We start from the raw sequence: 15152 nt of genomic DNA, 5'->3' as shown, positions 1-15152 counted from the left end.
ATAATAGAGCCACTTTAATACTTTTTTTTGGCGATAGAATTTGAAATTTGAAACTATGTCTGATCAATTCAGTGTGTTCTATGCAGCCCTCTGGCAGTATCTAAGGGACTGAAAAATAAAACCTGTAATTGAGAAGGTTGGGCGAAAGAAAATAACTAACTAATATAGTTAGTTCTTTCATACCTATATATGTGTGAGAGAGCTGCTGTGAAACTGCTCTCCACCTCGACGTCAACCCTCAAGGTTTTTCAGTTGTATCTTAATGTCCACTGTCACTCACACTCTGTCCGAGGGAAGACTCTGGAAGTGTAATGGACGTTGGTTTAATAATTGATTAAAATGTCAAACTAACAGGATGTTCTTTTATTTTCCAACTGTGCCAGTTAAGCACTCTGACACAAGAGAACAAATTCATTGTTACATTTGATAAAAAAAATAATGTACTTAGAACCAATCAATGTGTCACACAACTAGTTACAAAGCAAAATAATGCATGTTCTACCATGATTATAATTACGACAGAAGAAATTACATATTTTACATCAAGGGTTAGCCCTTGATGTAAAATATGTAATTTCTTCTTTGTACAGTGTTGGACACTCACACAGCTTTCTTCACATATTGCTGATGTGGTCTGCCATGGTGTCAGTGGAACTCCATCCTTTAACCAGTAGAACACAGAATGGACGAAGCCTCTTCAGTGCAGCGTTCCACGTGTCAGGGTCTCGGTCCCACGGGTTTACCCTGAGGTCAAGGGTCAGTCGGTGCGGTGGACGATGTGTCCTCAGTCTCTGAGCGAACTCCAGCAGCTCAGCAGGCTGAATGAAGTTGGAGCTGGTCAGGACAAAAGGCGGCACATTGAAGTTAAGATTTAAAGTTGAGAGTCACAAGTAAAAGTCCTGCATTAAAATGGCACTGACAGCATTATTGACCAAATATACTTAAAAGTAGCAAAAGTAGAATACTCCATCTTTAAGAGAGAATGCATCTTATCATTTATGTGCGTGGGTTGGGACTGATTTAATGCCATACGTGCGTACGTAGTGGTTCAAATTGTGTTACAGTGGGGCAAAAAAGTATTTAGTCAGCCACCAATTGTGCAAGTTCTCCCACTTAAAAAGATGAGAGACGCCTGTAATTTTCATCATAGGTATACCTAAACTATGAGAGACAAAATGAGAAAAAAATTCCTGAAAATCACATTGTCTGATTTTTAAAGAATATATTTTCAAATTATGGTGGAAAATAAGTATTTGGTCAATAACAAAAGTTCATCTCAATACTTTGTTATATACCCTTTGTTGGCAATGACAGAGGTCAAACGTTTTCTGTAAGTCTTCACAAGCTTTTCACACACTGTTGCTGGTATTTTGGCCCATTCCTCCATGCAGATCTCCTCTAGAGCAGTGATGTTTTGGGGCTGTCACTGGGCAACACGGACTTTCAACTCCCTCCACAGATTTTCTATGGGGTTGAGATCTGGAGACTGGCTAGGCCACTCCAGGACCTTGAAATGCTTCTTACGAAGCCACTCCTTCGTTGCCCGGGCGGTGTGTTTGGGATCATTGTCATGCTGAAAGACCCAGCCACGTTTCATCTTCAATGCCCTTGCTGATGAAAGGAGGTTTTCACTCAAAATCCCACGATACATGGCCCCATTCATTCTTTCCTTTACACGGATCAGTCGTCCTGGTCCCCTTGCAGAAAAACAGCCCCAAAGCATGATGTTTCCACCCCCATGCTTCACAGTAGGTATGGTGTTCTTTGGATGCAACTCGGCATTCTTTCTCCTCCAAACACGACGAGTTGAGTTTTTACCAAAAAGTTCTATTTTGGTTTCATCTGACCATATGACATTCTCCCAATCCTCTTCTGGATCATCCAAATGCTCTCTAGCAAACTTCAGACGGGCCTGGACATGTACTGGCTTAAGCAGGGGGACACGTCTGGCACTGCAGGATTTGAGTCCCTGGCGGCGTAGTGTGTTACTGATGGTAGCCTTTGTTACTTTGGTCCCAGCTCTCTGCAGGTCATTCACTAGGTCCCCCGTGTGGTTCTGGGATTTTTGTTCACCGTTCTTGTGATCATTTTGGCCCCACGGGGTGAGATCTTGCGTGGAGCCCCAGATCGAGGGAGATTATCAGTGGTCTTGTATGTCTTCCATTTTCTAATAATTGCTCCCACAGTTGATTTCTTCACACCAAGCTGCTTACCTATTGCAGATTCAGTCTTCCCAGCCTGGTGCAGGTCTACAATTTTGTTTCTGGTGTCCTTTGACAGCTCTTTGGTCTTGGCCATAGTGGAGTTTGGAGTGTGACTGTTTGAGGTTGTGGACAGGTGTCTTTTATACTGATAACAAGTTCAAACAGGTGCCATTAATACAGGTAACGAGTGGGGGACAGAGGAGCCTCTTAAAGAAGAAGTTACAGGTCTGTGAGAGCCAGAAATCTTGCTTGTTTGTAGGTGACCAAATACTTATTTTACCGAGGAATTTACCAATTAATTCATTAAAAATCCTACAATGTGATTTCCTGGATTCTTTCCTGGATCCCCCCATTCTGTCTCTCATAGTTGAAGTGTACCTATGATGAAAATTACAGGCGTCTCTCATCTTTTTAAGTGGGAGAACTTGCACAATTAGTGGCTGACTAAATACTTTTTTGCCCCACTGTATGTACGTGTATGTGGCGATGGAAAACTTTAAGAAACTATGCATTTAGCGGTTAACCTGTTCCAAAACTCAAGCCGTTTGTAGCTGAACATTTTAAAATGCAAAATGAGGAGAGAGAGGAGGAGGCTGGTGGGGAGGGAGTGAGAGAGGTTCTGACTCAGACGCTACTGATCAGGAGACACCAGCTGGACCAGGGTCATTGATTAATACTAGTGGTGGAAGAAGTACAGAGATCTTTCACTTTAGTAAAACTGCTAATACCACAATTAATACAAGTAAAGGCACTTGAGGTAAATAAGTAAAAGTACTCAGTCTACAGTCAATAGGCTCTGTAGTTCTTACATGAATATATATTATAATATGAGATTATTATCATTAATGCAGTAAACTGTAACATGCATTTGTAATGAGCTACTTTTCTTAAATTGTTATACAGTTGGTTGCTTTAATTAACTGTATAACATTTATCTCGTAGAATAAATGTTATAAACCCAAACTGTGAGGAATCAAAAAGACAACGTGTGTAGCCGGCAAAACACCGTAAAACTAACCTCCACAATGCAGGGGACCAATTCTAACAACTATACACTCATATCTCATGTTCATTGAATAATTTATTGCCTTTGTAGTATTCAATTATTATATGCATTATAAAGAAATGATGGTTGAATATCCTATTTGGCTGCAAAATATTGACTGAAATATAGATTTTTTTTTCATGCCCTTCAGTTTCTAAAGCATTTAAAAACTAATGGTTCGTCTTTGTTTAATCCCTAGACATGTCTATAGCGCTTTTATCAGTGAACTATTTGGAACAGTCACGTCTGAAGAGCTCTGATTGCGCCAAGTTACATAAATTCAGAGGTGCACGGCCGAGCACCGTGTCCACCTGCGGACCGTTCACACACAACACAAAGGCCGTGATGACATCATTTTCTGGCGCGCTGGCTTCATCACATCGATCATAACCTAAACTTAAGCCAGAGGTCGCATCCTGCAGCTCTTACCTGATGTCGAGACGTTTCACTGAGCTCGGCGAGGGTCCTGAAAACAGCTCCGCCAGCACACACACGTTCTTGGCTGTGGAAGCAGACAGTTAACATTAATGAACTCAAGTGAATATTTCCTTTGCTTTCATTGTTTATCGATGCTCCAATAGCACATGTACAGGTCAGCTTTCTGTCGAGAGGGAGTGTAAATGAGACTGTTTAAACAATCTTTTGGAAGGGGAAACGAGCTGTGAACGCAACACAACCGTGTTATCGCCATTCAAGTTCAAACATACGAAATTAGCTTTAAGTGGTTTATTCTACTACTTTGTCTATTTGTGTATGTAGATTTCTCCTAAATTCACCAAAATAAACCTTATATAACGTGTCATTTGCATATTTAAATATATAATTTCAGAAAACTTATAATACAACAAATAATTATCAACTTCCATTGTTTCATGGTGATATATGTTAGGTAATTATTTTATGCTCCAATAGCACATGTACAGGTCAGCTTTCTGTCGAGAGGGAGTAAATGAGACCCTATTCACCTGTAGTGTCTTTAAAATGTATGTTATTTTAAAGTTCAAATCTTTTAAAAGGTAGTTTCTTCAAAAAAAGAAATCTCAACTTCATTACATTTAAATACACCAAACTTTACAGTTTCATTCCTGTCTTTCTTCTGAAGGTTTTTACAGAAGGGTTTGGTCATATATCATGTAGCATCATTTTAATGATGCCATGTCTCAATATTGTTTATAAAAGAAGCTGCAGCAGGAAGGATAATATCAAAATGTTGGTTGGTCCACTGGATGTTATGGTTTCTCACATCTGCACTCACTTGCATAAAAAGTTATATATATATATATATATATATATATATATATATATATATAAAATATATATATATATATATATATATATATAATAGGATTCAAAGAATTTATAATTATTGCTCCTTTCTGATTCAATACGTTCATTCTAATACAAGCGTTTGTTGTGTGCCTCTTCTCTGAATTTACCACTAACAACCTTCCATTGACCTTGGATCACAGATCCACAGTTCATCACATTCACGGACTCCTAGTCGATCTCCTAGGGATCGTTTTCAAAATATAAAATGTTTTGATAACAAATGGCTTCAGATGACCTTTAGAGAACATTTCTGAACAGAATGAGGACTGTGGATTAAGACCCATATCTAAAGACACAGTTTCATTAAGACATCCCTGAAAAAATTCCATATAAATCCCATAATCTACGGGATAAGGATCTGGACATAATTCTTCATCTGATGATCATCAATTAACAGCTCATGACCATAATCAATGATAAACATGATCAAATATGAGCAATAATTAGATCATAAGAAATAAGTTTGCTATCATGTTCTCAATACAAAGAGCATACATTTGATTTTGTACATAGCTTTAGAAAAGGTACTCAAATGAAGGACGTGCTTACCTAGACGATTCTGAGCCAGGCTGAGCGTGTGGAGGGAGGGCACCGCCTTCAGAGCAGCCACCAGCTGCTGCAAACTCTCCTCCTTGTTGCTCCACCGCTCAAGAAGGCGGCAGTCATTAAAGCGCAGCTCTGAGGGTGAGAGAGGAAAAGAGCAAACGGTGAAACATTGTAACGGGGGAGAGTGTAGATGCTGCGTAGATAGCTTCCATGATTTTCACTACCGCATGACAGAGTGCAGGATTTACCATTAGCGATGCTTCTGCACCAGTTATGTTTTACCTTGGGCTCCAGCTCATATCATAAACAGAAGTAGATATGAAGCCTCTGGCAAACCTGCATTCAATTATGAACAGGTTTAAAAGCCCCTTTGTGGAGGATTCAGATATTTTGGACTCTGTGCCACGGGTAGGCAAGCTTCGTTCGCAGAGTCCAAGTGTTTCTCGACTGCACAGCCAGTACTTCATACTTCAGCACAGATGCATGTGCACAGTGCATGCACTTGCCAACCTCATGACAATAAGAAGAGCTGCTCTGTTCGTTGTTTCTGGCTGAACGACAGACAAAAAGTCTCTCCGGGAGTTAAAATGCCTTTTGTATGTCTTTACTTAAAGACAAAATATAAAGACGTGGATAGGGACAGACTTTTCAAAACATCCAATCTAACATGTTAACCAAATAACATTGAATATATCAAGACCTGTTTTATTGAAGATTAGCACCACCTGCAAAGCTACGCTAAATCAATGTCAATCACATTGCATTTTCTATAACTTCTTTCCATTTAATCAATGCTTTCATACGTTATTTGATCAGTACACCCTAAGGCTGACATGAGGCCTTTACAAACTGAAACACACGAGTGAAACTAAACTCCAATCCAGAGTTTCAGTTCGAAGCTAAAAAAAAGTACTCAGGGCTGAATGCAAAGAGACTCTATTCATCAGCACAGAGCAGAAGAAGACACAGGTTGGCCCTGCTATTAGGCAGCAGTGTAACATCACATTGCGGCTTGACTAGGTACGGCACGGCTAAAGCTGACTTGGTCCCATGTATCTGTTGTATAAAGTTTACATTTAGGGACTAATGACGGGTGTTTGCATCGATGGCTCTCCTGTAGCCATGAATCACTCTCCTGTTCTTACCTTCCAACTTGCAGTCTCTCAGTAGATTTAGGATCTCAGGGAGACAATCAGCCAGCTTCAGGTCCTCCAAGTTGAGACTCCTCAAGAGGGGATTTGACTCTAAAAGTTTAGAGATTCAATTTGGTTTAGAGTAAGACAGATAAACAGACCAGGTCGATATTAGGGCAGGGCAGGCAGATATTGGCTTATTGTCGATATATCTGTATCTGTGTTTATGCCAACTGATGAGTAACAAGAAACCGCAGTACAATAATACTTAGCAGAGAGAACTGACAAGTTCATTTTTCAACAGCAAAAATCAAACAAAATCTGTATGTAGATGTTTTGGTTATGCGTTTGTGTTTAACAAAATACATAATAAATTGTGTGCTGTATGGTTTAAGATGATCAGTATCGACCTTAAAGTTGGGGTACAATTTGGTTCCCATGTATCTCAACTGTGGAGTAGATCTTAAATTATAATACTGGTGTTATTCTATATTTTTCTTATAATCACCAAATCAAGTAACAAGACTAAAAGAAGCAGTGTGAGAGTGTCTCTCAATACTTTCTGGTATATTTTTACAAACGTTACTCAAACAGTAGAACAGCAACTGTTGGGACTATTTTCAGCAGCAGATTAATTCACATTTGATGGTGGTTTGGTTTGTGGCAGTGGGGCAATGTTTGTGGAATTGAGTCAAATTGAACTACAGTGTTTCTGTGTTGATGGTAATAAAGGAACATGTCACCCAGAGTGACTCATAGATGTGTTTTTAATGGTTTATGGTCATTTAATGGAGCTCTGTGGCACAGAGGAAGAAGATACAGTGGGTACGGAAAGTATTCAGACCCCTTTAAATTTTTCACTCTTTGTTTCATTGCAGCCATTTGCTAAAATCGAAAAAGTTCATTTTTTTCGCATTAATGTACACTCAGCAACCCATCTTGACAGAAAAAAACAGAAATGTAGAAATTTTTGCAAATTTATTAAAAAAGAAAAACTGAAATATCACATGGTCATAAGTATTCAGACCTTTGCTGTGACACTCATATTTAACTCACATGCTGTCCATTTCTTCTGATCCTCCTTGAGATGGTTCTACTCCTTCATTGGAGTCCAGCTGTGTTTAATTAAACTGATTGGACTTAATTAGGAAAGGCACACACCTGTCTATATAAGACCTTACAGCTCACAGTGCATGTCAGAACAAATGAGAATCATGAGGTCGAAGGAACTGCCCAAGGAGCTCAGAGACAGAATTGTGGCAAGGCACAGATCTGGCCAAGGTTACAAAAGAATTTCTGCAGCACTCAAGGTTCCTAAGAGCACAGTGGCCTCCATAATCCTTAAATGGAAGAAGTATGGGATGACCAGAACTCTTCCTAGACCTGGCCGTCCAGCCAAACTGAGCAATCGTGGGAGAAGAGCCTTGGTGAGAGAGGTAAAGAAGAACCCAAAGATCACTGTGGCTGAGCTCCAGAGATGCAGTAGGGAGATGGGAGAAAGTTCCACAAAGTCAACTATCACTGCAGCCCTCCACCAGTCGGGGCTTTATGGCAGAGTGGCCCGACGGAAGCCTCTCCTCAGTGCAAGACATATGAAAGCCTGCATAGAGTTTGCCAAAAAACACATGGAGGACTCCCAAACTATGAGAAATAAGATTCTCTGGTCTGATGAGACCAAGATTGAACTTTTTGGCGTTAATTCTAAGCGGTATGTGTGGAGAAAACCAGGCACTGCTCATCACCTGCCCAATACAATCCCAACAGTGAAACATGGTGGTGGCAGCATCATGCTATGGGGGTGTTTTTCAGCTGCAGGGACAGGACGACTGGTTGCAATTGAAGGAAAGATGAATGCGGCCAAGTACAGAGATATCCTGGAAGAAAACCTCCTCCAGAGTGCTCAGGACCTCAGACTGGGCCGAAGGTTCACCTTCCAACAAGACAATGACCCGAAGCACACAGCTAAAATAACAAAGGAGTGGCTTCGGAACAAGTCTGTGACCATTCTTGACTGGCCCAGCCAGAGCCCTGACCTAAACCCAATTGAGCATCTCTGGAGAGACCTGAAAATGGCTGTCCACCAACGTTCACCATCCAACCTGACAGAACTGGAGAGGATCTGCAAGGAAGAATGGCAGAGGATCCCCAAATCCAGGTGTGAGAAACTTGTTGCATCATTCCCAAGAAGACTCATGGCTGTACTAGCTCAAAAGGGTGCTTCTACTCAATACTGAGCAAAGGGTCTGAATACTTATGACCATGTGATATTTTAGTTTTTCTTTTTTAATAAATTTGCAAAAATTTCTACATTTCTGTCAAGATGGGTTGCTGAGTGTACATTAAAAAAAAACAATCTATGAACTTTTTCGATTTTAGCAAATGGCTGCAATGAAACAAAGAGTGAAAAATTTTAAGGGGTCTGAATACTTTCCGTACCCACTGTATATCAGTCTCTGATACACACTCAATTCAATTTGACTCAATTCCACAAACATTGCCCCACTTTCAAATGTGAATTAATCTGCTGCTGAAAATATCCCAACAGTTGCAGTTTGAGTAAAGTATTGAGAGACAATTGAAAAATACAGAATATCACCAGACTAATGCTGTTGATACGTCAATTCAAAACATTTTATATCCTTTGATCCACTGAGAAAATCGCACAACACGATGCCCCGGTGCATTGAGTACACCTTTTAAGAAGGCCCGGAAACTCACACTGTTGTGAACCTCTGACGGTGATGTCCCACATATACCTGAGAGAGTGGTGAAGAGCTGGCTTAGAGAGGAGCCGGTCGGTAATCTCATCCCTGCTAGGTGGAGAGAGGTGAAACGTGGAGAGCGTCTCAGCACCGACGTGACGAAGTGCAGATCTGTCTGGAGCTCCGCCACTTTGATGTCCAGCTTCTCCAGGGGCAGCAGCTCTGATGAGGGGTTAGGAGACAGTTACCTTAGGTGGAAATGTATACCCTACACTGCTTTAGTATTAGCAGTATTGGTTTTTAAAACTCTGCTTCATTCTGCCGGACTGATCCATCTCGAACAAACCCTATAAAAAGGAACAGTTTAGGCCGACATTAACATGACATTACTTTATCCAAAAGGTTTACAATAAGTGAATTCAACCTCCTGTTCCCGAATTTAGGACGGACAAGACCCCGCAAATGGTTACCAAGAAAACCTCAACGCTCCCTTGACGTTCCCTGAACACACCTCTGTTGAGAAACGCTTCACAACAGAATTTGTTGCTTGGCTCTGGACTGGTTCAACTCTTATTTTAAAACGACATAACACACTTTCAATCCTGCCCAAAACAAGTGTAACTTTGTTTTAAGCTTTTCAAAGCACCTGACATGTCAGACTCCACATTCCTGGGGCGATTTGGTAAGGGGCGCCGCCCCCACATCACAGTCTGGATCTCCGCGTGCAGGGACGTCAGGTTTGGGCTCGCGTCCAGCAGGACTTCCACGAGCCGGGTGCACGGCAAGACGCTGACGCTCAGATGGGTCAGAGAGCTGCGGGAGCTCTCGGACAGCTGCTTCAGGGCTTTGGCCAGCGACAGCACGTCCGTGTCCCTGAAGGTCACTGCACAAACCAGTTAGAACAAATCATTCGTTCACTCTCACAACAAAAATGTGCTCTTTCTTAGTTATGTCAACCGATTAAAAGGAATTAATTATTAATATTATATTATATATTATATTAATAATTAGTATTAATCAAATGTTTTTATGAGGAAGGAAAGGTATTCAACACCTTTGTTGGACTTCAATGACACAAACAAGGCATCTTTAATTGTCAACTGTCACCAGTGCTAGAGGAAATTCATAGACGTCAATGTGTCGGCTGATATCGTGGGAGCACAGATACATGGTGCAAAGACCCCCATGACACCTAACGTTAATTAGCAAACTTACAGAAGCTGTGAAGAGTCAGAGAGCGAAGGCAGAAGAATGTGGGCAGGGCAGAGTTCAGCACTCTGAGGGAGTCGGACCCACACTGCCTGATATCCAGACAATCGATCCGTCCCCATGGACAAGCCCCCGCCGAGGGACTGTCACAGGGACTGAAGTTTCGACAGAGAACCTGAGGGTCCAATGTAAAGTTCGCTTTCCCAGATTCCTCTGTGGAGTCCAATTTGGAACGTTTGCAGGGAGTGACTTGGTCCTCTGAAGCCCTAGTCCCAAGACCTGAACCGCAACTGGCCCCGTCTGCACTGGCCGAACCGACTTGTGAAATACAGCTCGCCTTTTTGCTGTTCAGTAAGTCTCTGAGGTCTGCATTGACATACTGAGATCCCCTGCCATGCAGGATCCAGGCCAGCACTATGGGACACTGCACATGTACCACAAGTTTTTTCGCCACCCCGTGGTCCAGCAGGCGATGGAGGACGTACAACGCCGTCTGCGTCCTCCTCTTTGATAGATCAATGCTCTGCGATACGCCAACGCTCCAGATACGCTTCTCTAGGAGGCTCAGAAGAGGTCGCCGCTCGGCGGTTAAACTCTCAACCGGCGTAGTGAGCAGAAAATGTTTGATACATTTAGCTGCCGCCCAGAGGAAGGAAGGGGTGTTCAAATTGGTGATGTTCCTCTTGACGAAGGGGTTCGTGAAGCCGTAGAATACGAGGGTAAAAAGCATCCTCATAACTTCGTGTTTGGCCTCTTCTTCTGTGTCGAAGTCTGTCACCTGAAATGAGACACAGGATACAAATCACATCCGGGTTTTGGACATTACTACAGTATATGAGATTGGCCATTATTAAAGAAGACATTGCACCTACATGGTTTGGTCCACACATGTCCCTTAGGACTCCAATCCACCCAGAGTGAGTTGACACCCCTGAGACAAAGCAAACAAACAAAAGAAATGACAAATGGAAACTCAATCATGAATTCCTCTGATCAAAACAAAGGTGCCTTCTCTGTGAGCAACGACATACTAGAAAGCACTTTCTTTTACACTTCAGTTGTTACCTCTCTGGTTGAGGGCAGGCTGGAGCTCATCCAGCTGACATACTGTCAGATGAGGAAGAAGATCCTTAATGAGAAGCGTTGGTAGACCTGCGTTAGGACAGATTGGTCAACTTCAGGACATTCCAACAGTGGACACAAGTCCCTCACCACAGCTGACTAGCATAAGCTGAACAAAAAAAAAAAACTCACTCAAACTATAAATATATATATATATATATATATATATATATATATATATATATATATATTTCAAAGCGCATTGGAATTGACAATAATCTATATAAGTGACCAGTCAGTGGTATTGACTTATGCAGTTATGTACAGTTATATTTCCGTATAAAATAATTCCTAATTCCTTGTCACACTATGTGTGACATTAAGTTACTTGACCAATAAAGCATAGTATGATCATTTTTTTGATTTTAGGAGAAACCATTTGAATGTTATGTCGGGTCATTTACTGGATAATAACGTGGGCACAACCTGCTGAGCTTTGAATGGAGTTCTGTGTAGCTGTCTGCCTCCATGTGTTGGATGTGTAACGTCAGCTAAAGTTAATGACACGCTAGCTGTAGGAGAATCACGCTAACGGTTACTAACCGTTAGCGTGATAATTATTTTTCCCAGGGGGCCAAATGAGCAACTGAAAATATTTTGGAGGGCCGGGCCAAAATGCCGAACTCAATTATGCATAATATACATTTTATTTCTATATAAAAAGCAGTAAATGGCATTGTTTTGACCGCTGGTAAGAGTGTATGTTATTATTTGGCAATTAAAAGGTGAGGTTAGCTTTCAAAAATATCATTTATTCAAATAGAATTTCCAAAATGATAAACAAAATGTGAAACATTTGACTCATTTTCAGTCACATTAATAACAAAGGGCATTTTGAGTTTCATATACTATTGAAACAAGGATTTTCTTAGCTTTCTAAAGACATCACATCATCTTTGTAGCCAAAATAAACAAGACATGTCACTGAACTGTGTAACTGTGTAAAGAAAAGTGTCCCAGTTTTGTATCCTTTTTGACTTTACATGCCTATATTAAACATTTAATGTTTTCAGAACTGTGCAAAAAAAAAGAAAAGAAAATTGTACTCTTTAAACACGGCGACATGCTCCCCACAAACCAAACACACAGGTTCACCCTTGACTTCAGTAAAGAAAAAAATAGTAGTCCATATTTGTTTGAAAGTTCTGCTTTCGGCATCCACTTTCCTCTTTTTGGCATGAGCCGACATTTTCGCATTTTTCAGGGGTGACAAGGAAGGTAGACAGGTTGTCAATCACACGCATTTCACGTGCACAGTTGACGTGCACGATTGCGTGCACTGTGAGAATAAATGGGCTTCAAAATAAAAGCAATGCGGTTTTAGTCCACCCATAAGATAATTAGAAAATATGTTTTATTTTCTAATTATCATGTAATCTTTCGCGGGCCGGTCAGAATCATCCCGCGGGCCGTATTTGGCCCGCGGGCCGTACAATGCCCAGGTCTGGGAGGGAACACCCTGCTCAGTGTTAGCTCTTCGTTTTCTCAGAGGCTAGCTAAGTGACGTAAACGTTACAGTAAACATGGCTAACGTTGACTTACCAAGAACAGCCTCACTGCCCAGAGCAGCGAAGTGTTTCCTGACAGCTTGGAAACATATCTTCTTCAGACATAACGTTAACTCTTTCGGATTGTTCGCCATGTTCTGCATTTGCTGTGTTCGTATTTACTAACGTCATTGACCACGACGCTAACAGTCAACGTCAACCTACTGACAAGGTGTGACAGAGCCCTGATGGCGGGTCACCTCCATAGCTGTCAGGTCATGCTAACGGTCGGTCTTCTCTCCTCTTCCCTGGTGTTGTGGTTCCATGGAGCCTGGCATGTGCATTACCTCATTACCGCCAGCAGTTTGGTGGGGGTGAGGGGTACTTCTTCTTTTGGTTTTAATGACGGTTGGCAAACAGCTTTCGGGTGCACTACCGCCACCCTCTAATCAGGCGGGGGGCGGTAGTGCACCCAAAAGCTTCCCAAAATTATAGAGCACATGTGTCAAACTCAAGATCCGGCCCGTGAATGAATTATCTTTGGCCCGCATGATAAAATCTATTTACTATTAGAGCTGGCCCGCCGGTGTATCGCACGCACCACCAAAATACTACAAATCCCACAATGCACTGTCCGTGTGTCGGCACGTCAATCACGGGCCCGTGAACGCGCGCCTCGCAGTCTGTATTACATACCACTTGTGTCAACTTTCAACTATCCCTCTCCCCAAAAAATGGCTAAACGAAAGGTGGAATTTGAAAACAGGAGTTTTCAAGACAGGTGGGAGGCACAGTATATGTTCGCGGATGTAAAGGGCAAAGCTGTGTGTCTTCTGTGCGGAGACAGTGTGGCTGTAATGAAAGAATACAACATAAGAAGACACTATGAAACGAAGCACCAAGACAGATACAAGCATCTGGACACGACACAAAGGCTCCAGAAGGTAGAGGAGTTAAAGAGAAGCCTAACTAAAGCCACATCACAAAGCGAGGCTGCTGTTAAGGCCAGTTTTTATTGTGGCAGCAGAGGTTGCAAAATCAACCCGGCCCTTTACCGAGGGGGAATTTGTCAAAAACTGCATGATTAAAGTTTGCGACGCCGTGTGCATTTTTAAATGTGAGCCTAAGCAGAAACACCTGCTGACCGTGTGCGTCACCTTGCTGCCAATCTCCAACAACAGCTTGTGGGAAAGGGAAAAGATTTCATCGCAGACTCCCTTGCTGCGGATGAGAGCACCGACACTTCTGATACTGCCCAGCTGTCAAGGTTCATCCGTGGAGTGGACTCAAGCCTGTGCGTAACAGAAGAGTTGTTGGGATTACACCCAATGCATGGCAGAACTACGGGGAAAGATCTCTTTGAAGAGGTGTCCAGATGTGTAGATAACACGGGGCTGCCGTGGGATAAACCTGTGGGACTGACAACAGATGGAGCGCCTGCGATGTGCGGTCAGAAGAGTGGATTGGTGGGGAGGATCCGAGAAAAGATGAAGGAGGAAAACGTCACAAGTGAGTTGACAGCTTATCACTGCGTCATACACCAGGAGTCGTTGTGTGGCAAAGCCTTAAAAATGGAACATGTGATGACCCACTGCTACTTCGATTATTATTATTAGTCACATTACTATCCCTATTTTCATGGCTATAATTCTACTGTAATAATTGCTGCTGTTATTATAAGTAGTCTTATTATATGAATCATTTATGTCATATACATTGAATGTGTTGTATCTAAGAACTGTTATGCTGCTCATTCTGTACACATGACATCTATTGCATTCTGTCCATCCTGGGAGAAGGATCCCTCCTCTGTCGTTCTCCCATAGGTTTCTTCCTTTTTTCTCCCTGTTAAAGGGGTTTTTTAGGGGAGTTTTTCCTGTGCCGATGTGAGGGAAGGACAGAGGATGTCGCATGTGCACAGATTGTAAAGCCCTCTGAGGCAAATTTGTAATTTGTGATTCTGGGCTATACAAAATAAACTGAATTGAATTGAATTGAATTGAGCATCATAACATTAGCGGTTAACTTTATCAGTGCCAAAGGTTTAAATCACCGCCAGTTCAAGTCTTTTCTGGAGGAGTTAAGTACAGAATGTGGTGACTTGCCCTGTCACACAGAGGTGCGATGGCTAAGCCAGGGAAAGGTGCTGGAAAGATTTTTCCAGTTGCGTGAGGAGATCTGTGAGTTCATGGAAAGCAAAGGGAAAGGCACAACAGAGCTCCGAAATAAAATGTTTCTGTGTGAAGTGGCGTTTCTGTGTGACATCACAAGCCACCTGAATGCGCTCAACCTGCAGCTTCAGGGGCCGTGTCGTCACTGACATGGACGCTGCAGTATATAACCAGTATAGTACAGTATATAACCAGTATAGTACA

General features: G+C 42.0%; 1 protein-coding gene across 1 annotated transcript; it reads right to left on the bottom strand.

Moving 5' to 3' along the window:
• Positions 1 to 331: 331 nt before the first annotated feature.
• lrrc41 (leucine rich repeat containing 41) lies at positions 332 to 13146 on the bottom strand. Its single transcript, XM_054596111.1, has 10 exons — positions 12833 to 13146; positions 11234 to 11320; positions 11041 to 11099; positions 10175 to 10946; positions 9606 to 9842; positions 9014 to 9181; positions 6270 to 6368; positions 5128 to 5256; positions 3679 to 3751; positions 332 to 834 (listed from the first exon to the last, which is right to left on the bottom strand). The coding sequence occupies exons 1-10, from the start codon at positions 12939 to 12941 to the stop codon at positions 615 to 617; spliced, it is 1953 nt and encodes a 650-aa protein (XP_054452086.1). The 5' UTR covers positions 12942 to 13146; the 3' UTR covers positions 332 to 614.
• Positions 13147 to 15152: the final 2006 nt, after the last annotated feature.

The sequence above is a fragment of the Anoplopoma fimbria genome, chromosome 3 (assembly GCF_027596085.1).
Source record: "Anoplopoma fimbria isolate UVic2021 breed Golden Eagle Sablefish chromosome 3, Afim_UVic_2022, whole genome shotgun sequence".
Taxonomy (NCBI): Eukaryota; Metazoa; Chordata; class Actinopteri; order Perciformes; family Anoplopomatidae; genus Anoplopoma; species Anoplopoma fimbria.
This window is presented reverse-complemented; position numbering and strand designations above follow the sequence as displayed.